General features: G+C 41.0%; 1 protein-coding gene across 7 annotated transcripts in view; it reads left to right on the forward strand.

Moving 5' to 3' along the window:
• CNKSR2 (connector enhancer of kinase suppressor of Ras 2) overlaps window positions 1–26447 on the forward strand; it is a 496515-nt gene that overhangs the window by 234636 nt on the left and 235432 nt on the right. For 5 of the 7 annotated variants that reach the window (XM_068270009.1, XM_068270010.1, XM_068270011.1 and 2 more), the window contains 3 exons: window positions 13005–13138; window positions 19135–19194; window positions 25952–26163. In XM_068270009.1, coding sequence (XP_068126110.1) covers window positions 13005–13138; window positions 19135–19194; window positions 25952–26163 — 406 coding nt within the window. The remainder of the gene's footprint in view (window positions 1–13004; window positions 13139–19134; window positions 19195–25951; window positions 26164–26447) is intronic. The other 2 variants (XM_068270012.1, XM_068270014.1) reach the window with 1 other exon arrangement.

A 26447-nucleotide genomic window follows, 5' to 3' on the forward strand; every position in this document is an offset into this window, starting at 1 on the left:
CAGTGAGAAGTGAGGTCCAGGGTGGGCGATTCAGCACGGAGGTAGTTTTGGATACGGCAGCCTTTCGCACTCCATTTACATAGAGCACCTGCAGCCAGCAACAGCTCTAGTACTGAAATATTTTAGCACCAGATCCAAACCATTTCAACTCTAATTCACACCTACTTTGTGAAACTAGTTGTAACGGTACTTGTGACTGAGTATACATTTTTTATGCACTTAGATGGCTCATAAAATAAATAGCATTGATTTTTAAGTTCATGAATAGGAAAGGACATAATAGCATTACATATTATATTTGAGGAGGAAGTCTTAAACTTGGTGGCTGATTATATTGCAGGTAATTAAATAAATGTTATACACAGACCTGGCATCTGTAATGAAAGGAGATGCGTGTAGGCTTATATTTACATGTTCATTCAGACAAGTGATGAGCTGTGTCTTGCAGGCGAGGCTCATGGTCGCTCAGTGACTCACTGTACACAGGCAGTCCTCTCTGAGAGATTAACTCGCTCTTGTCATATTTTTTTGGATGCAGCACAGAACTGCTTAAAGAGAATCTGTATTGTTAAAATCACACAAAAGTAAACATACCAGTGCTTTAGGGGACATCTCCTATTACCCTCTGTCACAATTTCGCCGCTCCCCGCCGCATTAAAAGTGGTTAAAAACCGTTTTAAAAAGTTTGTTTATAAACAAACAAAATGGCCACCAAAACAGGAAGTAGGTTGATGTACAGTATGTCCACACATAGAAAATACATCCATACACAAGCAGGCTGTATACAGCCTTCCTTTTGAATCTCAAGAGATCATTTGTGTGTTTCTTTTCCCCTGCATCTCTCATGCACTGAAGTTTCAGGCTGCTTGTTTCTTCCTGCAGACAGCTTTGCCCTTGTCTGTAATTCCTCACTATGTGAAAGCCCAGCCAGCTCAGAGGACGATTTATCCAGCTTGTAAAAGATAAGAGAGAACAGAGAAGCTGCTCTAATCTAAATAACACACAGGCAGTGTGCATATAGGGGCCTGGAAGGGGGCGTTCATAGCAGAACCACAACACTGAAGAACTTGGCAGCCTTCCAGACACAGGCTGACAAGTCTGACAAGAGGGAGATAAGTTGATTTATTACAGAGACTGTGATAGTACAAAGTGCTGCAGTAAGCCAGAACACATTAGAATAGCTTTTGGAACTTGTAGGATGATAAAAAACAGGATGCAATTTTTGTTACAGAGTCTCTTTAAGTACCGTATGTATTCCTGCTTGTTTTCTGGCCATAAGCAGGTCCAATCGTCCATAAATAATCTGACTATCTGAGACTCCAGTACAATTACAGGTCTTTGAAATATACAAGTGACTTAATAAGCAGGTGTTAGAAGATATGAAAAAAACAAAAAAACTGCCACGTCTCTGTTACCAGGTTCTACATTTGCTTGTTACTTTCCCTATAGGAAATGACCAGAAGTTTTTAGCATATAAAATACTAAATCCATAAATATTTACATGGGCACTTTGGGAATAGAAAAGAATAATGAAAGAAATGAAGATGAACACACTGGAAAAAAATATCTATCTATCTATCTATCTATCTATATATATATATATATTATGCTTTTGCAGTTGTATTTACACATTGCAACTTTTAAAAACCTGGTGAGAAAAAATAAAATTAGTTAAAAATCACTGAGAAAGGTAATGGATCACCTCCTACCCACCACCAAATACAATAAAAATACCTGTAAACTGTCAGTTATGTAACTAATCATCTGCTCTATGACACACCAAGATAATTTGCTTTCAGTTTCGTGTTTCAAAAATTTTAATGAGTTTTTTTAATTTTGTAAAAGTAATACAAGGTTACACTACATGAAGCAGCATGAAACACTAAGCATACGAATAAAGAGAGATGGAAAAAAGAAAGAGAAAAAGAAAAGAGGGTACTCCTGTCCTACAGCCTCGTTATCAGCGGACCATCCATTGATGGGTGTTAGAGTTGGATCCAGGGATCCCAAATCCATTTGAATTTTTTATGGGTGTCTTTCAGAATGCTAGTTAATTTCTCCTTGACCATGAAGGAGTTGAGTCTTGATTTCACTTCACTAAAGGTGGCCACACACACCATACAATTTATTAAATATCTGTTCAATTTAAGAATTGCAATCAATTTTTCTGACTGATTGTAACATTTCAAAAATCTGACCAATGTACTACACACCTATGTTAAATTTTTTCCTCAATTATGATAAAAATGATTGGAAACTCAGAGAAAATTGCTAGGATGTGTATATTATTAAATTAACAATCCAACACACACCATACAATCTTAGTAGAAATTGAAGAGAAATATCTGACATTCCGGATCGATTTAAATTGAAAAAAACGGGAAAAGCGATCTGATTTTTCAGTCGAATGAAAAAAAAGCTTTTCGATTTTTTTTTCGAGAGATACGATCGTTTTTATCGAATTACTGTAAAATCGGATCATTTTTTTGTATCATGTGTGGCCACCTTAATGTTGACGGAGGGTTTCTTCCAATTAGCGGAAATAGACATAGTGGCTGCTGAAAAGACAAAGGAAGATAGCTAATTTTGGAGCGAGATCAGTGACTCCACTTTCTCATGTAGAAGAGCTTGCCAAGGGGCTTTAGGGTTAGATTTGTGAAACATAGATGAAAGTAAGCGATATACTTGGCACCACAACCTGGTGAGCCGAGGACAAGTCCACCAGATGTGTAACATATCGCCCAGTGTCCTACAACCGCGAAAGCAGAATGGGTTTGCGGAGGGGAACACCTTGGCTATTCTTGCAGGGACTAAGTACCATCGCGTCATACCCTTGTAAGTTGCTTCAATTTCATGTAGATTAGAAGAGCAGCTGGGTATAATTTGCTTTCAGTTTTGATTAGTTGTGGTGATATTAGTCAGTTCATTTTGTCCATTCAAGCGCTTGGTAGTGCAACTAAATGCAAATAGTCAACTTTGAGTGGCAAGACACTATCAAAAGGTCTCAGGGTTAAAGCTGTAGATAAGTGCAAGTCAGGAGTTGGATTAAAAAAAACCCAAGGCTTTATCACTACATGGAAGCACAGTAAAGTATATAATTAAAAAGTGTAAATTGTTTAGAACTACTTGGGTCCTTTCTAAATCAGTCTTTTCCCCACAAACTGGTCAAAGGGGCTATAGTACCAAGAAGCCTATGGCAACCTTGAAGCAGTTATAAGAATTTATGGAAGAGAGTGGTCATTGTGTGAGTGAGACAAAGAATCATGAGTGCTCCACAAATGTGGCTTGTATGATAGGGTTGCAAGAAAAAGAGCTACCATTTAGGAAAAGTAACCATTAAATCAAAATGCAATGTTTTCTTAATTTGTTTAATCATCTACGTAAATATATTTATATTGTGCTTTTCTCCTGGCAGACTCAAAGTACCAGAGCTGCAGCTAATAGGGCACGCTCTATAGGCAGTAGCAGTGTTGGAGTCTTGTCCAATGTCTCCTCACTAAATAGGTGCTGGTTTACTGAACAGGAAGAGACAATATTCAAACCCTGATCTTCTATTTATTTTATTTGTTGTATTTATAAAGCGCCAACATATTACGCAGCGCTGGACATTAATTTAGGTTACAGACAATATTTAGGGGTGACAAACAGCAATATGACAATACAGGAATACAAGAAAACCAGATCACACAGCACAGTATGAGTACAAGGTAATGCTTAGTCAGTCACTGGATGGGAGCATGGAGTTAGGCAAGTTAGGTTCACTCAAATGCATAGCATGGGTGCACAGTAATAGAGGTGCATGATCAGGTAGGACACAAAAGGAGTGAGGACCCTGCCCAAAGGCTTACAATCTAGAGGGAGAGGTAGGGACACGAGAGGTAGGGGACCAGAGTTCGGCTGTGGGTTTAGAGCAATTTTGAGGGGTGGTAGGCAAGAGTGAAAAGGTGAGTTTTGAGGGCCTTCTTGAAGGTGTTGAAGGAGGGGGCTGCCCTAATGGGTGGAGGTAGGGAGTTCCATAGTGTCGGAGCGGCTCTTGAGAAGTCTTGGAGGCGTGCATGGGACTGGGTGATGCGGGGGACGGTCAGGCGAAGTTCATTGGAGGAGCGGAGTGAGCGGCTTGGTGTGTATCTCTGAGTAAGATCAGAAATGTAGGTTGGACAGGTTTTGTGGATGGATTTGTAGGTCAGACACAATATCTTGAATCTGATTCTGGACTGGATAGGAAGCCAGTGGAGGGATTCACGGAGGGGAGCCGCCCTGGTGGAGCGATGGGAGGAGTGGATAATTCTGGCAGCCGCATTCATGATGGACTGCAGTGGGGCTATTCGGGTCTTAGGGAGTCCAGACAGAAGGGCATTGCAGTAGTCGAGGCGGGAAATTATGAGGGCATGGATAAGGAGTTTGGTGGTGGCAGGGGTCAGGAAAGGGCGAATCTTACAGATGTTACGAAGGTGGAAGTTGCAGGACTTTGTGAGGTTTTGGATGTGGGGAGTGAAGGAGAGTGCGGAGTCCAGGGTGACACCCAGACAGCGGGCTTGAGAGGTAGGGTGAATAGTAGTGTGGTTAACAGTGACCTGCACATCTGGGAGGTCCAGGGATGACCGGGGTGGGAAGATCATAAATTCCGTTTTGTCTACATTTAGTTTTAGGAACCTAGCGGACATCCAGGAGGAGATGGCAGATAGGCAGGAGGAGACCTTGTCCATGGTAGTGGTGGATATGTCAGGGGTGTGGAGATAGATTTGAGTGTCATCTGCATACAGATGATAGTTAAAACCCATGGAGGAGATAACCTTGCCAATGGAGGATGTGTATAGGGAGAACAGTAGGGGGCCAAGGACCGAGCCTTGGGGGACTCCCACTGAGAGGTGGTTGGGGGTGGACGAGGACTCATTGAAGGAGGTCGTGAAGGAGCGGTTGGAGAGGTAGGATGAAAGCCAGGTCAGGGCGAGATCGTGAATGCCCATGGATTGGAGGGACTGGAGGAGTAGGGGATGATCTACTGTATCAAAAGCTGCTGAAAGGTCAAGGAGGAGGAGAATGGTGTATTTACCTTCAGCTTTAGCTAAGGCAAGGTCATTGACCACTTTGGTGAGAGCCGTTTCGGTTGAGTGGGCAGGCCGAAATCCAGATTGCAGTGGGTCTAGTAGTGAGTTGGCATTGAGGTACTGGGTCAGGCGTTTGTGAACCAGACGCTCAAGGAGTTTTGAGGCGAAGGGGAGGAGGGAGATCGGGCGGTAGTTGGAGGGTAGCGAGGGGTCGAGGGAGGGTTTCTTGAGCAGAGGCAGTACAGTGGCCTGCTTGAAGTCTGAGGGGAAGGTACCTGTGGATAGGGAGAGGTTAAACATGGTAGTGAGGACTGGGGCCAGATCCGTGAAGTGAGGCTGAAGTTGATCAGAAGGGATAGGGTCAAGGGGGGAGGTAGTGGTATGGGAAGTCTGCAGTAGGTGGTTGACCTCCTCAGTGGTAGTAGGAGTGAAGGAGGTGAGGGGAGGATAGGGTGGAGAAGGAGTAGGTTGTGAGCAGGTGGTAGGTGAAGATTGAAGATTGGATATTTCCTGACGGATGGAGACTATTTTGTTGGTGAAGTGGGTGGCTAAATCTGTGGCAGAGAGGGAGGAAACAGAAGGTGGGGGGGTGGGTTTAAGCAGGGAGTTGAAGGTGCTAAAAAGACGCCGGGGATTGGAAGCTTGTGCTCCGATGAGCTTGGTAAAGTATTCCTGCTTCGCATGAGCAAGGGCAGTGTGGAACTGCTGCAGGTTAGTCTTGTACTGTAGGAAATCCTGGTTTAGTCGAGTTTTCCGCCATTTTCGTTCAGTGGCGCGTGTTTCCCTCTGGAGGTTGCGAGTATGGGTAGTGCGCCAGGGCTGGGGGTTAGGGGGTCGGTTGCGGCGGAATATTGGTGGAGCAGCTTTCTCTAGGGCTGATGAGAGAATTTGGTGATACTGAGCTGCAGCAAGATTAGGACAGGTTAGGGTGGGGAGAGTGGAGGATAGGCCATGGAGGGAGTCAGCAAGGACGCCAGGGTTGAGCTTGCGTAGGTCTCGCTGCCATCGACCAGGTGGGTGGGCGGGTAGTTTGGAGGTGCCTTCCGTGAGGAGGTTGAAGGCGAGAAGGTAATGGTCTGAGAGTGGAAATGGTGCGATGTCGAGGTCTGCAATGGTGGTGGATTTAGTGAATATAAGGTCGAGAGTGTGACGTGCAGTGTGAGTGGGGGCGTTGGTGTGTTGTACTAGGCCATGTGAGTTGGCTATGGTGAGTAGCCGGGTCGCAACAGAGTTCTTGGGTTCATTGATGGGTATATTGAAATCCCCGAGGATAATGGTGGGGAGGTCAGAGGAGAGGATGTGTGGGAGCCAGGAGGCAAGGTTGTCGAGAAATTGTCGTGTGGAGCCTGGAGGGCGGTATAAGACTGCAACAATGGCTGGGAGGGGATTGTAGAGGCGGATAGTGTGGGCCTCAAATGATGTGAATTGTAGGGAGGAAGGTGGAGTGAGGACACGGAATGTGCAGGATGGGGAGAGGAGCAGACCCACCCCTCCCCCGGTCCTGTTGTCTGGTCTGGGGGTGTGACTGAGGTGAAGCCCCCCGTATGAGAGGGCAGCCTCTGCGGCAGAGTCAGAGGGGGTGAGCCATGTCTCAGTGAGTGCGAGGATGGTGAGGGATTTGGAGAGGAAGAGGTTGTGGACCTCTGTAAGTTTATTGCGGACGGATCTGGCATTCCAGAGACCGCAGGGTAGGGGGAGCATGTGCTTGTGAGTGGGATGGATGGAAATGAGGTTGGGGCGAGGATGGGTGTTGAAGTTATTTGTGGACAGAGAGCTGTGAAGCGGGTCAGCAAGGGGATGCTTGTCTGGCAGCAGGCTGTGGCCCAGGGTTAGGCGATATATCACCAGCAGCAAGTAAGAGTAGGAGGGAGAGAGTAAGCAAATGTGAATGGGATTTAAATGTTTGTGAGGTTTTTGAGCTGCTGGAGGGAGAGAGAGATTTCAGGAGAGCTAACAGTTCATGAGAAGCTGAGTAAGGTGAGCAGAGCAGAGCAGATGAAATGAATATGGAGTGAGGTACACTGGGAGGATGCATATTGCAATGCAACTTGTAGATGTTTGCAGACAGGCAGAACATAAGAAAAAGTGCAGTAAACATGGTAAGTGTCAATGATTATCAGCAGGAAATTTCCAACTCCTAAACAGTTTATATGAATATGCAGTTAGTGCAAGCAAACCTGTGTACATAAAGAGTCTACTTGGTAGTGCAACATATGTCCAGCAGTGGCATTTTGAGCAACAGCATTGGAGGCAGTTGTGGATGCAGAGTAGTAGTTTCCAGCAGAGTCCTTTGGCTGTTGATTCCTGTTTGAATTCCTGGGTGAATTCTTGGTAAATTCTTGGTAAATTCTTGGTAAATTCTTGGTAAATTCTTGGTAAATTCTTGGTAAATTCTTGGTAAATTCTTGGTAAATTCTTGGTAAATTCTTGGTAAATTCTTGGTAAATTCTTGGTAAATTCTTGGTAAATTCTTGGTAAATTCTTGGTAAATTCTTGGTAAATTCTTGGTAAATTCTTGGTAAATTCTTGGTAAATTCTTGGTAAATTCTTGGTAAATTCTTGGTAAGTTGTTGCAAAGCACTTTGTAATAAATGGCACTTAGGAATTAAATGGCACCAAATGACCTAGGCCACAAGTGACCTTCTTGCAGTGTTTAAATAGGTATGATAGCTGCCATGGCTGAAATGGAAGTGATTCTCAATTAGAAATTGAGAAAACAGTTCAGCTGGGGATGGGAGTGGCTACCAAAAAACAGGCCTGTAATAAATAATTGGTGGTCACTGGGCTGGAACACAAGGATTCACAGGATGTAATATGGGAATTTACAAACACTGCTGAACTACTTAAATTTATATTAAACAATCTTAGTAGCAATGTATGCAGCAAGCATACCAATTAAACGGGAAGATAACGATTGCAGTCCCAAATTGTAAGGCAGACTTTTGCAAGGAATCAGCAAGCATACCAATTAAACGGGAAGATAACGATTGCAGTCCCAAATTGTAAGGCAGACTTTTGCAAGGAATCAGCAAGCATACCAATTAAACGGGAAGATAACGATTGCAGTCCCAAATTGTAAGGCAGACTTTTGCAAGGAATCAGCAAGCATACCAATTAAACGGGAAGATAACGATTGCAGTCCCAAATTGTAAGGCAGACTTTTGCAAGGAATCAGCAAGAGGATGTCAGAGGAAGAGCCCTTAACCATTACACTATCCAGCCACTATCCAGATCAGATTTTTTTTTTTTTGCCCAACCATATCCTAATGTGGAGGGTGTTAGAGGAAGTTGAACACAAAACATAGATCAGGCCATTTTTTTCTAGAACATGGGCAAATTACTTATGGATAATATATTTATACAATAACCTAGTTGTTTTAACTATATGGTCCCCATTTTTATGCCTTAAAGGGAGCCTTAACTCTAAACAAAAAAAGGAGTTTGACTTACCTTTGGCATCTACCAGCCCCCTGCAGCCATCCTGTGCCCTCGCAGTCACTCATGGCTCCTCTGGTCCCCTGCTGCCAGCTAGTTTTGTTTTTTGACAACTGGGAGTCGGCCGGCTGCCATGTGTACGTTTTTACGCATTCCCGCTGGTGCAGGAAGCTATTAGACACCAAGAAGTACATTTTTACGCGTACGGGCGTAATGCGTAAAATTTTACGCATTACACCCGCAATGCGTAAAAGTGTACTTGATGGTGTCTGCAATAGCTTCCTACACTAGCGGGAATGCGTACAAACGTACGCATGCTGGCCGGCCGACTCCCAGTCGGCAAAAAACAAAACTAGCTGGCAGTGGGGGACCAGAGGAGCCATGGGTGACTGCGAGGGCACAGGATGGCTGCAGGGGGCTGGTTGATGCCCCAGGTAAGTAAAACTCATTTTATGTTTAGAGTTAAGGTTCCCTTTAAGTTAAACTGGTCTGTTTATAATTAAGATTTCTTGTATAGTGTCTCTAAGGCTTTTCCGCATACTGTTCTATTTTTATGAGGCCTGCCTTTTCTTATGAATATGAAGCCTGCATTTTCTTTACTATGAATAGGAATCCTGCATTTTCTTTACTATGAATTTCAGCTGCTGTTTTCAGTCTCAAATGCAAACATATAGATACTAACAGAGGGGGGAAGCACCTATTACTACTGTCAAAAACCTGAGCGGTTGTTGCCTTTTTCATGATTGCTAACTTAGTAAAGGACCAGTCTTTAAAGCGTTGCTATCATATAAATCCGGCATAGTTGGGTCTGGACCCTCTATTACAGTAATTAGATTGACGATATACCTTGAAATGAATCAGAGCACTCAGTATATGATTTTATATAAAAATAATGCATTTGCTTATCATACCACATATATACACAATATGAACAATTCCAAGTAGTGTTTCCTTCTAACAGGATTCCATCTCATCAAGGCCTTAGAACCAAGCAATCATCAATTTTCTAAGCACATTCAAAAAAAAATATAACAGTTGTGTTATGTGGAATAAGATCAATAGTAGTCTCATCTGTATCAATAGCTGTTTATCTAGTAGCAATGTAAAACTTGTAGTAATCTTCTTAAAGAAATAGCTTCTAAAAAAAACTTCTTGCTAACATCTTAACAGAACTTAATGCTGAAAAATTAATAAAGTAAATCACTGAATATTAAGCATATTACCACTTCTCTGTCATTTCTTCAGCATCTAGAACCATGTGTGGGAAGGTAGCTTCTGTCTTGTGTGTCTTCTCAGGAGATTGATGGGACTAGTGCAAACTATGTGCTTTCAGCTCCTACTTTTATAGCGATTGGATGCAATATGGCTGCCTAATCTGGAATTTCCCTAAATCCCAGGTTCTGATTGGCTAAAACTTCTGTGTGTCAATGCTTTATCGTGTTTATACCTAAGTCATAATATTATTGTTTATAAATTCCTTAATTACCTTATCTTGTGAGAATTAACGTCATTTGGAGTGTTTACACATTCTGACATTTGATATCAGGTCCTTTCTGATGCAGTTCATTAAAAATGGACGTCACCAGCCATCTTGTCTGCTGGTTGACTTATTCGCCCCAGACATTTGGACTTTCAAACATTATCAGAAATGCGTCATGAATGACATTGTTTAATGTGTCCTTCTGCTAATTAGTCTGCTAATGTGTCTGTCCTTTCCCAAACATTAAATAAGTTCTGTTGTTGACCAAGTAAAAAGTCTTCAGAAAATAGATGCTTATTGAGGTACACAGGGCTTCTAATATACTGATTTAAATATAAAACTTATTATAGAATTTTTCTTAAAGCAATTCATCATATAATATCTAATTGCACATTACAGTTTCATAATTTAAAATCCTGTTCTATAAATTTGTCTTTCTTAGAAAGAAATGTAATAATTTCCACCGGCAGAGGTCACCACTTAATAATTTTTTACTAATTGCAAAAACCCCTTTCTGTTTTATATAGTTGATGAATTTTCCCAAACATACCATGTATTATCAGTGTTCAGCTAGCTGAGACGTCCTTTAAGTAAAAAGAACATATAAACAATCTTCTAGAACTAAAAAAAATCTTATGAAAGTTTTACTGTCTCATCTATCACTGGCAAAATCCAGCTTTTAAAATATATTTCAAAGTAATAAATTCTATTATATGTAATTATACGGTTTAACAATAATTATTTCTTTCTTCAGGACAGTATTGATTATTGATATTTATATGTAATACCTGAGCAAATATACATATATGATTGCTGCAGTAATGTGACTTTTAAACTTCTTCTTTTCAGTCTTCACACAGTACATGGTCTAACCTTGACATTTGAGAAATGTCTGTAACAAAAACAAACATGTTTTAGCTTCTGTAAATAAAATAATATAATAATTATGAGTTTCACTGCCTGGAATATGCTGAGATGTCCCAGAGCAATATTTTAAAGAAGTACTCTAACTTTACAGTGTACAATAACATTTTTCATACAACATTAAAACTTAAAACATACATGTGACAGCTTTTCCTGCATAAATAAACCGCTAGAATTCTGACACTACATGTATTTTGAATAATACGGACAACTACAGTCCTGCTGTTCAATATTGTTCTGCGGTTTTGGAAAAAAATTACACTTTAGTAATGATTTCAAAGTACTGATATATTATTACTTAGTGTGATGCTAAATGTATGTTTTTTTGATGTACATGAAGTCACATTTTTGGTTGCCAACCCAAGTTACTTACATAATACATTAGACTAGCGCTCAACCAAAAAAGCAAAAAAGTCAATAAAGTCAATATTAGCACAATAAAGTCCACTTCCGGGATCACAACCCGAGTTGTAGAGCGCTACTCTATGTGTAAAGCCAAAGTTCAGTAATGTTATGGGTTAACAAGTGCTACATACAATACAAAACCTGCTTATAAAAATATGCAAAAGTTCATAATAAATGCAGATGCTGGATAGGTGCCAAAATGCTAAGCACAAGCACAATAACAAGTAATGAGGCGGTCACTGCTAGGGATCAATGCCCCCCTTTGTGTCCCCACTCACCGGATGCTGCAGCCTGAATGGGCCCGTATAAGCCGTTCAGCTGATTTGTCTAACAGGAGAAAATGTGGAGCAGTTAATCAAAAGCAACCAAACATAATCCTTCATTCAATAGATGAAATCTATTGTTACTGGTTGCTCTGGCTATCTACTCCACACTTGCGCCAGCTTTCTTTGAACCTATTTTTATAAATCATTTTGTTGCTTGCACTAAGCCACATGGCATTTCTGTATTAGAATAGGTCCTCCTAAATTTCAAAATTTTTTTTTTTTTTGGAACACTATTATGAAGTTCAAAACCGTGAATTAAACACTTGACAGTAAGCTCTCTACTGTGAGGTAAACTTGATGTCAGTGGAAGCTCTAAAAAGGGTCAAATAGCTGAATTGGGCTATGTAGTCACTGAAAACGTGTGGTAAAAAGACTTGGTTATGCTTTTAGAAGCTGCTTTATGCAACTTTGTATTACTAATTCTGTAATTTAACAGCTGTCACTGTGCCATACTCTATTGGTTCTGGATGATACACAGTTGTCCACAGTGTAATGGTGTGATCTAAATCGATCCACCTATACTACTTCTATGAAATCTAGATTTCTGCTGAAAAAACTCTGAGGTAGCTGAACTAATTGAGCACCTGGATAGGTAGAAAAAAACCAATGTTTTGTAAAAAATACTTTTTAATGGCTAATAGTTAAATGATGCAAGCTTTCTGGGATCTAATCCCCTTCTTCAGGCATATTTCCAGATGTTAGCTGAAGTAAAACACTGATGCAAATAAATGGTAAACACGAAGATGACAGTTGTGCTGGTTACTGTTTATCCGTTAGGTGTCAGGTGATCAGCAGGCTGGAGCCAGTGAGTTAGTGCAACCATACATGAAATCCAGCAGGTTTCTGAAGATCATGAAGCCAAATCAATCATGTTACATTAGGTGTCATGAATCCTGTTCCACAATTTAAACCTTCTGTTAATGTCTTGAACATTTTCATAAATTTGTACTCAGAAATTTTTCTTGATTGATCATTTTTGAAGTTACCCTTAAGAACAAGTACTTTTAGCACCTGGATAGAAAATGGTGACTAGGTTTGACAGGTGAACTGCTCAGAATCTGCAAAGGGAAATTTGGGTGTGCTGTTCACAAAACAATGTATGCTGTCCTGCCTGCCATGTTTAAATTGTCTGCCTTGTCTGGAAAAGCATAGATGGCTGCTGACTTAAAAGTAAAATAATGTCATGGATATTGGATGTAAAAATTACTTTATAGCGCTATCTTATATCCTTTTTCAAAACATCGCTTTTCTTCCTTTCTTAGAAGCGCTGAAACTGTAAAACATTTTGTTTTAAAGAGCCAGTCTTGCTTTTTTTTTTATTAAGAACAAAATATTTGTATTGTTTTATGAGGTTGGCTATATAATTTTTTTTTCTTTCAATTTCAGCCACTGGTCCCAAGAAGTCCCACCAGCGGTGCTGCAACGCCATCAAGTACAATCAGCACACCCACAAAAAGAGATAGTTCAGCTCTTCAAGACCTCTTCATTCCACCACCTCCGGCAGAGCCCTACATACCCAGGTATGCAACCAAAGTCTGCAAACTAAAAATATAATCATTTCAGATATTGGTTCTAAAATATTAAAAATGACAAAGAAGGAATATTAGAGAAATGGTAGCAGAAAAGATGTTAATGCAAAATGAGTTAAAATACTGATTTCATTGAAATCTACATACAAAGTGTAAAAATATTTATGAAATCATTCATAGGCAAGTCAGAACAAAAGCGCTGTAAGGGAACAAATTACAAACCCGCTCAAAGCACACCAGTAATATTATATCACTATAACATATATTTGTAGTGACAAAGAAAAATGTAACTAATCATAAATCATTGGCAGAAAGGCAATGGTTTTTTGAGCAGTCCGGTAGTTTAAAAGTGGGCTTGAAGAGGAAATTTATTGAATATGATTTAACCGGTCCAGGACCGGCTGTACTTACAACTTCGCCTCACTTGTGGTTGCCTAAGCATGATACAGCATAGCTTTAACGCCACCCCTACTGGCACAGAATAGTACCGGTTCAGGAGACGTTTTCATTGGCTCCTGATTGGCTGATCACTGTGAGCCAATTACATTGATAAGGAAGTGAAAAAAGAAAAAAAAAAGCCTTTGGTCCTTAGAGACCAGAGGCTGCAGTCTGACATTTATGATTTTTTAAATATTTTTTTTGTACAATATTAATTTATAAATGTAGTTAATGCTTGCCCATTTGTAAAACCTTACCTCATGTTGATTTCGTTTTTCGAAGAACTGAAATGAGGGATTTGGAGGCTGCCATACATTTATTTCCTTTTAAGCAATACAAGTTGCTTAATAGTTTTAGCCTCAGACCCTAAAAAAGCATATAAAGATCAGGTGTTTCTAGACCTTGTCAGATCTGACCTGATTAGCTGCATGCTTGTTTCTGGTGTTATTCAGACACTGCTACTGCTGGGCTGTCAGGCAACTGGTATTGTTTAAAATGAAATAAATATGGCAGCCTCCATATTCTTCTCACTACAGTACAGTTATCCTTTAAATGTATCAGTCATGCCAGCTGGCAATATTACTAACTGTAGAATGTTATTATTCCTCCTCTGTGAAGTGAGCAAGAAAATTACATGATCTCCCAGAGTGCTTTTGAGTAAAAGCTGCATGACATCATAGCCTAAGCTAAACATGCTATGAGTCGTCATAGGTCCATATTCATTCCAGTTGTTCAATTTTCAGTTAGGCTTAGTGAGTCAGTCATTGAATCTGTTAAGAAAAAAAATCTATTTATAGACTTACAGTAGAAAGTCAGAAAATAGGACTCCATCACATCCCTAACAGCTTACACTGAAGTGGTACTAAAAGATTAAAAGAGGAGACCTCAGTTTGTAAGGTGTAAACAATAGTCTCCATAGAGCTCATTTAGGAGCAAGGTCAGTGAAATGACTTGTTAATCTGATCTGGTCAAAACCAAACAGAAAGCAGATCGTGCTGTAACACAGCAGGGAAAAGTTGCCTTCCATGTATTTCTTATCTCGGCACAGTAAGCAGCACTTATTACCAATAAATCTACTAGAAGCAGTTATCTTAAACTTAACATGCCAGGCAAACAAACCTGTCTTTAAAGGGGCACTATGGTGAAACATTGTAAAATTGAAACTATAAACAAATATAAACAAACAAACAAGAAGTACATTTTTTTCCAGAGTAAAATGAGCCATAAATTACTTTTCTCCTATGTTGCTGTCACTTAAAGTAGTAGAAATCTGACAGAAGCATCAAGTTTTGGACTAGTCCATCTCTTCACAGGGGATTCTCGGCAAGGCTTTTATTCTTTATAAAGATATCCCTTAAAAAAGGATTTAAACAATGATGCTGGCCAGCTTCCATGCTCACGACACAGTTTTTGGCAGTTGAACAGAGCAACTGCAATTCACTAAGTGCTTTTGAAAATAAATAAATCCCTGAGAATCCCCTGTGAAGAGATGGACGAGTCCAAAACCTGTTGCTGCTGTCAGTTTTCTACTACCTACTGTAAGTAATAGCAACATAGGAGAAAAGTAATTTATGGCTCATTTTCCTCTGGAAAAACGTACTTCTTATTTGTATAAGTTTGCACATATTTTCAATTTTACAATATTTCACCATAGACTCCCCCTCTGAACTGTCCCCCCTGGTCATCTCCTCTACCGGGAACATATGTTGTATCCGTATAATCGTCATCATAATCCTCCTGGCCAGCTTCACTTTCCTCAGACACCTCCTCAACTGCACCAACTTCAAGTGGTTCATCAACCCCCTCCTCACATGATACGTCCATACTATCGCCACCTAACGTAGACGTATGAGGTGGTGTACCTGCGCCTTCTTCTCGTTGTTTCAGTAGTGGCTGTGAATCAGTGATTTCACCACCACCACCAAATAACTCCTGCAAAGTGTCAAATGCAGCGGATGTGGTGCTTGTACTAGCGCTGGTGGCACTGGCTGCGGGAGATGAGGTGTTCTGTGTTAAATACTCAACCACGTCCTCACAATTTTGGGAAGTGATGGCACGTGCCTTCTTCTGAGCACTGTATTTTGGGACAGGTCCGCATGAAATCACAGCAACACCACCTCGCACAGACCTGCCGATGCCTGGTGGCCTTCCTCTGGGTCTGCCTCTACCTCTTCCTCTACCTGGTTTGTCCATTTTGTCCATCTCGGGTGGATGCTAGGTATCTGCAGTGAGGTGGGTTCACTCAACACAACAGGTAGTTAGATGCAGTGAGCTGGGTTCACTGAACAGTAAAGGTACTTAGATGCAGTGAGCTGGGTTCACTCAACACAACAGGTAGTAGGATGCAGTGAGCTGGGTTCACTGAACAGTAAAGGTACTTAGATGCAGTGAGGTGGGTTCACTCAACACAACAGGTAGTAGGATGCAGTGAGCTGGGTTCACTGAACAGTAAAGGCACTTAGATGCAGTGCGCTGGGTTCACTGAACACAACAGGTAGTAGGATGTAGTGAGCTGGGTTCACTGAACAGTAAAGGTACTTAGATGCAGTGAGGTGAGTTCACGCAACACAACAGGTAGTAGGATGAAGTGAGCTGGGTTCACTGAACAGTAAAGGTACTTAGATGCAGTGAGGTGAGTTCACTCAACACAACAGTTAGTAGGATGCAGTGAGCTGGGCTCACTGAACAGTAAATGCAGTGAAGTGGGTTCACTCAACACAACAGGTAGTAGGATGCAGTGAGCTGGGCTTACTGAACAGTAAAGGTACTTAGATGCAGTGAGCTGGGTTCACTCAACACAACAGGTAGTAGGATGCAGTGAGCTGGGTTCACTGAACAGTAAAGGTACTTAGATGCAGTGAGGTGAGTTCACTCAACACAACAGGTAGTAGGATGCAGTGAGCTGGGCTCACTGAACAGTAAAGGTACTTAGATGCAGTGAAGTGGGTTCACTCAACACAACAGGTAGTAGGATGCAGTGAGCTGGGCTTACTGAACAGTAATGGTACTTAGATGCAGTGAGCTGGGTTCACTCAACACAACAGGTAGTAGGATGCAGTGAGCTGGGTTCACTGAACAGTAAAGGTACTTAGATGCAGTGAGGTGAGTTCACTCAACACAACAGGTAGTAGGATGCAGTGAGCTGGGTTCACTGAACAGTAAAGGTACTTAGATGCAGTGAGGTGAGTTCACTCAACACAAAGCTAGGTATATGCAGTGATGAGGTGGGTTAAGTAAACACAACAGGTACTGCTGTATATGCAGTACTGGGTAGTACAATGTGCAGCTCCCTGTCACACACACAGGTAGTCACTGAATGTGCTGGGCTGCTGGCAGTGGCACACACACTATCAATTAGCAAGGCTGTGCATGCAACAAAAGTGTCATTTTGACACACAGAAAAAAAAAAATTCAGGATGAGCTCTGAAAAGAGCTATTGAGGGGTGCTATAAAAGCAATAACAATCAGCCAGGAGCAAGATAAGCAGCCAAGAGCCTAACTAATCTGTCCCTAGAAGAACAAGTCTGCAGCAGCTGTCCCTACTCTGTCTCTAGCAGGCACAAGAGTGAGGCTAATGGCCGCCGGAGCCTGCCTTATATAAGGGGGGGTGGGGCTCCAGGGCTTAGTGTAGCCTGAGTGGCTACAATGTGCCTGCTGACTGTGATGCAGAGGGTCAAAGTTGACCCTCATAGTGCATTATGGGGCGAATCGAACTTTCGAAAAAGTTCGCCTGGTGCAGGCGAATGCGAACCCCCAAAGTTCGCCTGGAACCGTTCGCCGGCGAACCGTTCGCTACATCTTTATCGGTGGGCTGCACCTCAGCCCCCTGTCCATACGGGACCCTCCATCTTCTCCAGGGATACCTGCAGATTTCACAGATTTAAGTTCCCGTGGTGGTGTTGTGTGTCCCCGACCATCACTATGCATGTTTGGAGATGTAGTCCTTCAGTAAATTGATTCCTGCAAAGGATGGTGTATCCTATATGGACGAGTGCTAGTGAACAGCCCCACTAAGGTAAGTACTGTTAGTCGCACCCCCCACGACCCACTCTATTATAAGACTCCCTTATGGGGAGGTTCATTTTTAATATTTCCATACATACAGTTAGGTGTTGAGTTGCTTTACAGTGCCTGCAGAAACAGGAGCAGTCAACTTTGTACCTTGTGAAGGACTTCATGCTATGTTGGAACTAAATAAATACTGTATGTAATAAGTACTAATTAATAGGGATGGCAATGCTTAGGATAACTCATGGAAAAGCATATGATCAAGTTTATCAGCTGATAGACTTGAAAGGTCCTGATTTACTGTGATGACTTCCTGGCTTAATGCATGATTGTGACCAGCAAATCAGAGCCTTGCGTATCTATCCGATGATCAAACTAATCACATGTTTCTCCAGGAGTTCTCCTAAGCATTGCCATCCCTTCTTATTCATATTTGAACTAAAGTTAAACAAAAGATAATCTGTCTGTGTGTGTTGCATAGCATGAAAATATTTTTACCATCACAAAATTTTAAGAACATCACAAAATGTCATGCTCTTGCTCAGTTCTACAGATAAAATGTTTACCACATTGCCCTTCAACCATTCTAACTGCGGTAGAGTTATTGTTACACAATGGTTCTCAAGTCCCACCAACAGGGCTGGATTTGGACATTTTACCGCCCAAGGCCCACTGTCACCAACTCCGCCCTTGGAGAAGCACACCACTGAATGGGGGGAACATAAGACCAGTGCTCCACTGCTCGCCTCTTAGGAAGCGAGGCAGCCACAGACTGGGTTTGTGACTGCTGCAGTTTACATGTTTGGCAGTTTAACTGCATTAGTGTGCCAGCCCGCTGCCCACACCTTGCTTCCTGGTGCCCTTGGCCATGGCCTATGTGGCCTTGCTACGAATCCGGCCGTGCCCACCAATAGTTCATTTTTATTGATATCTAAATCACATTGATGAGAAACCACTAACTTCATATGTTCATGTAAGAGATTGCTTAAAAAATGGTTGGTGGGAAAAATCTAAGGGTAATATTGCAGTAACAAATAGCCTAATACGCTTATTTAATTTTCTTATATCCCTGTGATGAAAAACTAAGATTAAACACATATTCCCCTGAAGACACCCAAGATCTCCATACTAGGGCCTTCTAAGGCTGACTCCTGGGCCCATATGCAATTTTTTTCTCCTTAGTTTTTTCCTTGGCGATATCTTTAAGCCCCCAGCAAGCAATAAAATACTCAAAATAATTTTGATAGTACTTTTTTTTTTTTTTTTTTTTTTACCTCATTTTGATATTGTTACAATTGAAGTTTGCCAGAAGGTTGATTTATTAGAAGATGTAAAATTATCTCCTAGGAGAAAACTCAGGTTAAAAGTTTATTGCATATGGGCCCTACTGTCTTAAAGTGCCAAACACATGAATTTTATAGCCAGCAGAGAGCGCATAATATGGGTCCAGTAAGGGTCCTTTTTACAGTAATGGAGATATTCATTTTTCTTTATATATTGCGCCCTCTCCTGGCCAAATATTCATCTTGTTTGTTTTTCAGACAGCAGGGAATCCAGACACCAGGCCTAAATATGGATATCATGGGGACTATTCAGGTGAGGTGAGTATGTCTATTTTCTCTATCTCTTTTTGTTTACATTTTTATATTGGGTCATGGGTCAGTAAGGCATAAGAGCACTTAGAGACATTCCTCTTTTGTAATGAAAGTGCCATAAACCTAGATTGATGCTGAAAAGTTTCTTTTGAAATTTAATACTGTAAAAAATGAACTTTCTCTTAATTTACAGTAAGCCAAAAATTCTCACAATTAAGAGAACTCAAATTCCAATTCTTTGAAACCATGATGACCACACTCTGTGTGGAGATACAAATAGCCTGGCAGTCTTGCTGACCTATTTAACTGCAGTGGTGTCCGAATAACACACCTGAAACAAGCATGCAGATAATCCAGTCAAACTTCAATCTGAAACCTCTAATATTCATGGTTGTTAAGACGATCTATGACTAAAAATCTTAGAGGCGGTGGATCAGCAGGACTCACAGGCAACCAATATTTTTTTTAAAGGACATCAAGGTGAGGTATATGGAGGCTGCTGTCTTACAATACCAGTTGCCTGGCTGGTCTGCTGATCTTTCATCCATCAGTCGTATATACTTATAAAATATAACTTTTAATAATCTGTATTAAAATCATACTGAGATAATTTTTATTATCCAAAGTTGGTATCATAAAATCAAGTTTATATTTAATTTTTCTTTTTCTTATATGAGGTTGGTGTCATCTGATATGTTTTAGATCAATATATAATTTTACAATTGATCACACCTATACCCCAAAAAGGATTGCTTATGTGCTATTAGAGAACCCCCCACCACACATCCAACATGTTTCAACCCCCTAAATGGGGCCGTCGTCAGGGATAAAGAGAGTAATAAGTGCTAAGGTGCTAAGTGCATAGAAATTCACAATGCAATCATAGTAAAGAAAATAAAAAATGAGAGCTGTGCTCTCAAGCTCAGTCAGGATGCTTGACTGAGCTTGAGAGCACAGCTCTCATTTTTTATTTTCTTTACTATGATTGCATTGTGAATTTCTATGCACTTAGCACCTTAGCACTTATTACTCTCTTTATCCCTGACGACGGCCCCATTTAGGGGGTTGAAACATGTTGGATGTGTGGTGGGGGGTTCTCTAATAGCACATAAGCAATCCTTTTTGGGGTATAGGTGTGATCAATTGTAAAATTATATATTGATCTAAAACATATCAGATGACACCAACCTCATATAAGAAAAAGAAAAATTAAAATTAAATATAAACTTGATTTTATGATACCAACTTTGGATAATAAAAATTATCTCAGTATGATTTTAATACAGATTATTAAAAGTTATATTTTATAAGTATATTCTCTTCCTTGGGAATCCACCTGTGTTTTCTAGTAAATATCAGTTTGTGTGTATTGATCCATCAGTCGTGTCTGAATCACACACCTTAAAGAAGCATGCAGCTAATACAAGTCAGACTTCAGTCAGGGCACCTGATCTGCATGCTTGTTCAGAGGCTGTGGCTAAAAGTATTAGAGACAGAATATCAGCAGGACAGCCAGGCAGTGTGCAATGTTTCAAAGGAAATAAGTATAGCAGCTTCCATATCCCTCTCACTTCAGGTGTCCTTTAAGAGGAAATCAATCTGACAGCCTCCATAGCCCCCTCAGTCCAGGTATCCTATTAGTATAATTTTAAACTCCTGCAATAATTTGTTGATGAGCAACTCTAAGTTTCTGTTAGGAACAACACAATGGAGCTATATTTTTCAAAAAGGTAAATAAGCTGGAATAATGGATATTAACTAGTTAATGCAAAATACACATTTTAAAACGTCCTGTTTTTTGCACTTTTTTTGCATGTGTAAAATAATACTGAAATGATTGCATTTTTTCCTCTACAAAAGTGAACTTGCCCGTTAAACATCCCCCCTTATAGTACTTTTTGAACATACATTACATTGCATTAGCATTGTTATCAATATGACATTGGACTTCTAATCCGTAAGTGTTAGTATATGTTTTCATATTGCAAAAAATAAGCAAATATTTAGGAAGATGTGACCACAAAATAGAGATGTATATACTATATTCCTACATTAATGCAGAATCTAAAAATATAATCATGTGGTTTGTGTCAATCAAGGATTCATATCTTTATTCACTGTAAATAATCTAATATACCGATGAACCCCAAGTATCCCGTCCTGCGCGCTGAACCCTTAATCTACACTTTGGATTAGCTTTTCTGTTGCGGACAAATATTTTTCTGGTTATTAATGGAAAAATTATAAGACATTTAATATGTGACTTGAGCTGTGTATGTTTTAGCAGATAAATATAGTGTATAGATGCATTTTGTTTAAAAAAATATATATTGTGAAATGTAAAGAATAGTTTTGTTTGCCAAAGGAATGTAATTCTACTTTTTATAATTGAAAGTGGAACTCTATTTAATATAACTTGATGAATACAATAATTTTTTGCACTATTTCTTTATAAATGATTGTCAGTGCCCGTTAAATGTCCCGCAATTTATATATTAAAATCGATCAGGCAGTGACCTCTACACTGCTGGGAAGGTGCATCACTGTGGAATGTTTGATTCGGAAGTGAGCAGAAATGCCTAAGCTTCCAAGGTGCACGGGGGAGTGTGTGTGTGTGTGTGTGTGTGTGTGTGTGTGTGTGTGTGTGTGTGTGTGTGTGTGTGTGTGTGTGTGTGTGTGTGTGTGTGTGTGTGTGTGTGTGTGTGTGTGTGTGTGTGTGTGTGTGTGTGTGTGTGTGTGTGTGTGTGTGTGTGTGTGCGTGCGTGCGTGCGTGCGTGCGTGCGTGCGTGCGTGCGTGCGTGCGTGCGTGCGCGCGCGTGCGTGCGTGCGTGCGTGCGTGCACGTGTGTGCTTCTTAATGTGAACCAGAGATGAAAATAAACTAATGAGATAAACAATTGGATCTGTCCTTCCACTCCTAAAAATGACACTTTTAGATAGCTCAAGGTTTTATTTTATGTATAAACATTCACAAAGCAGATTTAATGTTTCATAGTGTCTGCTCAATTGCAGTGTCTCAAGAGTCCCAGAGTGAAAATACATGAACTATTGACCTTTTTATCTTTTCCTCTCACAGTAAAAATCCCAGGTATCTGTTAAGGAAAGTGTTTTTATAGCTGTAAATTATCAGTGAGCTGACTGAGTCCTGACGGAGAAGAACTGTGTAAAGGCGCGTACACACGCCGGATTCCTGCAAACAATGGGTCGTCAGACCCGCCTGTGGGGCAGCCGTTCTGCCGACAGTTTGCCTGTGTGTACAGTCTGTCATCAGGCTGATAAGGCACACTGGCAAACTGTCGGCAGAACGGCTGCCCCGCCGGTGGGTCTGACGACCCGTGGTTTGCAGGAATCTGGAATGTGTATGTGCCTTAAGTGTCTCTATGCTTGCCACTGTACATACACATGTCTATCTCATCATGTCACATGTCATCTCGGGTACACTTTAAGTTGAAACCAGAAAAAATAATGTAATGGTTGGATGGTGTATTACATTGCACTCGATTGTTACAATGCCTCTTTAAATTAACTTTATTTGCTGATGTCATTTATAATATGCAAAATAGAATTCACCAATAGCAAGCAAGATTGAGATGGAAAGATAATTTTGACTAAAGTTATATTGCAGTAATACTTGTGCGGCACTGATCTATGTTTATGGTGGCAATTTTATTATATTCTATTTAAGTTTAATACAAATTGAATTTTACAAGCCGTATACTGTTTGTTGCCATGGTTTCAAGAAAGTTTGTTACAAAAGTTACAGCAGCTGCAAGATAACATTGAAAGATTACATTTAGGCTGCTTTCACAGTGGGATGTTACAGGCGCACGTTAGAGCAGCCAGTAACGCAGCCCAACTCACAGTAATGAAAAATCAATCGGCTGTCCACAGTGCCCACATTGCGTTACAGTCTAACGCTGGACGTTCAATGAAAGTGCAGCATGCTGTGCGTTATACCTGTTTTTAGCGGCGTTAGACTGTTTGCACATGCTCAGTAAGGGGAGAGTCCGCTATTGTTCCTAGCCACATGGCTAATTAATATTCACTGCACTGTAGTGTTGTCCAGATCATGAATGATTTGGATCTTTGATCCGGATCTTTTTTGTGAGTCGAATCATCCGGAACATCACAATGAACGATTCGGTTCACAGTGGATGTCTGGAAGAAACAGGAACTGCAGCTTCTGTGCACAAGCACAATCTTCCTGCTGCATCTCCCCCTTCCCCATTAGCACCCTCAATGTGCCCTCATTCTCCTGCACCTCTCACTCTGCTGCACCCCTGCTTCCTGCTTCCCTAGTAAAATGATTGGAAGATTCGGTTCAAAGATCCGGATCTTTTCAATGATCCGATTCGAATCATCCAAATCGTTGAAAAGATCCGGACTTCCCAGGATAGAACGTAAACGGCGCACCAAGAGCCACATAACGTGGCTCAATCTGACGTCCAACTTCAACACCACCATGCGTTGCGTTAGGGGCACGTTATGCGACCTTAACGTCCCCTAAAACGCAACGTCTTGGTATGAAAGAGGCCTTAATGTTGTTCAGTTGCAAAATGGCTTTAGACATATGCTATTACACATTTTTGTAATAAAGTGTTAAAAATGTTAAAATCAATTCTTATGCGAAATGAATGTGTAGATCAAGTCAAGCTTTATTTTCAACGTAACCTAAACTGTGGAAGCCAAAAAGTCACCAGGCATGGGCATATTTTTTTAAAACAATACAGAATTCCTTAAAGGAAGAGAGAGTTATATGGAGGCTGCCATGTTTATTTCATTTTAAGCAATACCAGTTGCCTGGCAGCCCTGCTGATCCTCTGCCTCTATTACTATTAGCCATAGCCCCTGAACAAGCATGCAGCAGATCAGGTGTTTCAGACTTTAAAGTCAGATCTGACAAGACTAGCTGCATGCTTGTTTCTGGTGTTATTCAGATACTACTGCAGAGAAATGGACCAGCAGGGCTGCCAGGCAACTGGTATTGATTAAAAGGAAATAAATATGGCAGCCTTCGTATACCTCTTACTTCAGTTCCCCTTTAAAGAATAAATGTAGGCTACTATTGCTGAACCCCTTTGAACTTTTTAAAATGTTGTTCTTTAAGGGCTCGTTCACGCTGCAGGCGGTTTCGGCTTTTTTTTTCGCACGCCTGCGGTTCTTCAAACCCCGACCGCGTGGCCAATAAAATGTCTATGAGAAGGTTGATATCGGCGCGGGTCATGTGCGGCTAGGAAAGTGGTGTGTTCCATTTTCGTGGGGCAATTCCGCCTCAATGGAAGGTATAGGAAAATCGTCGAACGCGTACAAAACGCGCATTAAGGCGATTGTGCCCCCGTCATTAAGAATAAATACATTGTATTTATTCTTTTCCGGGTCAAAAAGTTCACTTCCTGACTTGCGTCAGGGAGTGAAAAAAAGCTTAGAAAACCGCGAAGCACAAAAATGAATCGCCCACCCAAGCGCCGGGAATCGAAAAAAAAAGACTCCTCAAATAAAAACCACACAGACGGAACGCAATGTGAACAAGGCCTTGACAATACTCTTTTGCACATGGACGTGCAAGGCTGCTGCTGGCAATTATACTGAAGACCATGATAAATTAGAACGTGTGTTCTACATACATTTTCTGGGTCAGACCTGGGATGTATTAGAGGTTCATTGTGGCAAACTGACGAGTAGCACTGGCAGCCCATCGATTTTTCTCTTTATTTTGAGCATAGTGCTACGGGCCAGTTTACAATGCACCCAATGCAAAGCATAGCATAACTTTTAATGCAACATACACTATGTCTCCCTTACACTGCTACTGCCAATAGAGCGTGCCCTAGTGGCTGCTGCTCTGCTCTGGCGCTTTGAGTCCGCAAGGAGAAAAGCGCAATATAAATGTTATTTGTCTTGTCTTGTATGCATAATCCAAATAGACCCATTGTTTTAAATGGGCCATTCTTATTTGTCTGTTGCAGTGCAGTGCACAACACTAAGGTTGCATTTCCACTTGTGCAGTGCGAATCGCCGCGGTAAAAATTCGCATGCGGATGCGAATTTCGCATGCGGGTGTATGCGAATTTTCATGCGAATTCGCATGGCTGACGATGTATGCGAATTTAACCATGGCAGTGCTGGTGTGCTTTTTCCATTGTTTCTATGCGAATTCGCATGAAAATTCGCATGGAAATTCGCATACCCAAACCGCATGCGAATTTCCTATTAAATGCATTGTATGCGATTCACATAGCGGTATGCGGTATGCGAATTCTGATGGCTCTGCCATCCGAATTTTTTCTGCACAGAAAAACGCACAGGAATCCTGACAAGTGGAAACAGTCCCATTCACTTGTATTGCTATGCGAATTTGCATGCGAAAAACGCATGCGAATTCGCGATAGTGGAAATGAGCCCTAAAGCAGTGCTGTATGCATTATTGTGGACACCAGTTGCAATTGACTTTCATCATAATTAATGGATGTCCCACTGCACTTCAATGACAATTTCTGTGTGTTGCATTAAAATGCAATACAACCCACAGAGATGTTAAGAATAAGATCCTGCGCCAGGGCTAATACTGTTTCTTGTCAATGGAATGACGTGGTTTCAATGCCTATTGCAAAATAATTCACTGTGACCTGGACCACAGTGCTATAAAATACCATGCTTTCAAATCAGGTTAAAACTCAAAAAGTCTCTTAATGTTGGGTGGTTGGTAAATGGTTAATAATCAGTGTATTTATGTGAATGCTTATGTATCCTGTATTGCTTGCTAGGGATGAAAAAGGAAACTTGCCATGTGAGGATGTCACACGACACACTGTTGGAAAGCCGGTATCTAAAGGATCCGAGTCTCCAAACTCCTTTCTGGACCAGGAGTACAGGAAGCGATTCAATGTGGTGGAGGAAGATGCGGTGTTATATTGCTATGAATATGATAAGGGAAGGGCCAGCATGCAAGGTAGAAGAGATAGCACACCTACATATGGTAACTACTACACTGTATTATGTCTAAGAGTATAGCATGCTCATGTTTGAAGCGTACCTAGACTCAGAACTTCCTCTCTGCTCTAGAAGATCAGCATCCGCATTAAAAACTTTCAGAAAAACATTTGTTACAGCTGAAACAAATCCTGCAATACATCTGCAGTGTCTACTCCCTGCTTGAATGGAAGCAGATATATTGTTAACATCCTGTTCACAAATTGGCTACTCTGCTGAGGCAGCCAGCTGACACAGCTGAGAGATTCAATTACACCCGTGATTAGTCAC

This window comes from Hyperolius riggenbachi, chromosome 2 (assembly GCF_040937935.1).
Source record: "Hyperolius riggenbachi isolate aHypRig1 chromosome 2, aHypRig1.pri, whole genome shotgun sequence".
In the NCBI taxonomy this organism is placed as follows: domain Eukaryota; kingdom Metazoa; phylum Chordata; class Amphibia; order Anura; family Hyperoliidae; genus Hyperolius; species Hyperolius riggenbachi.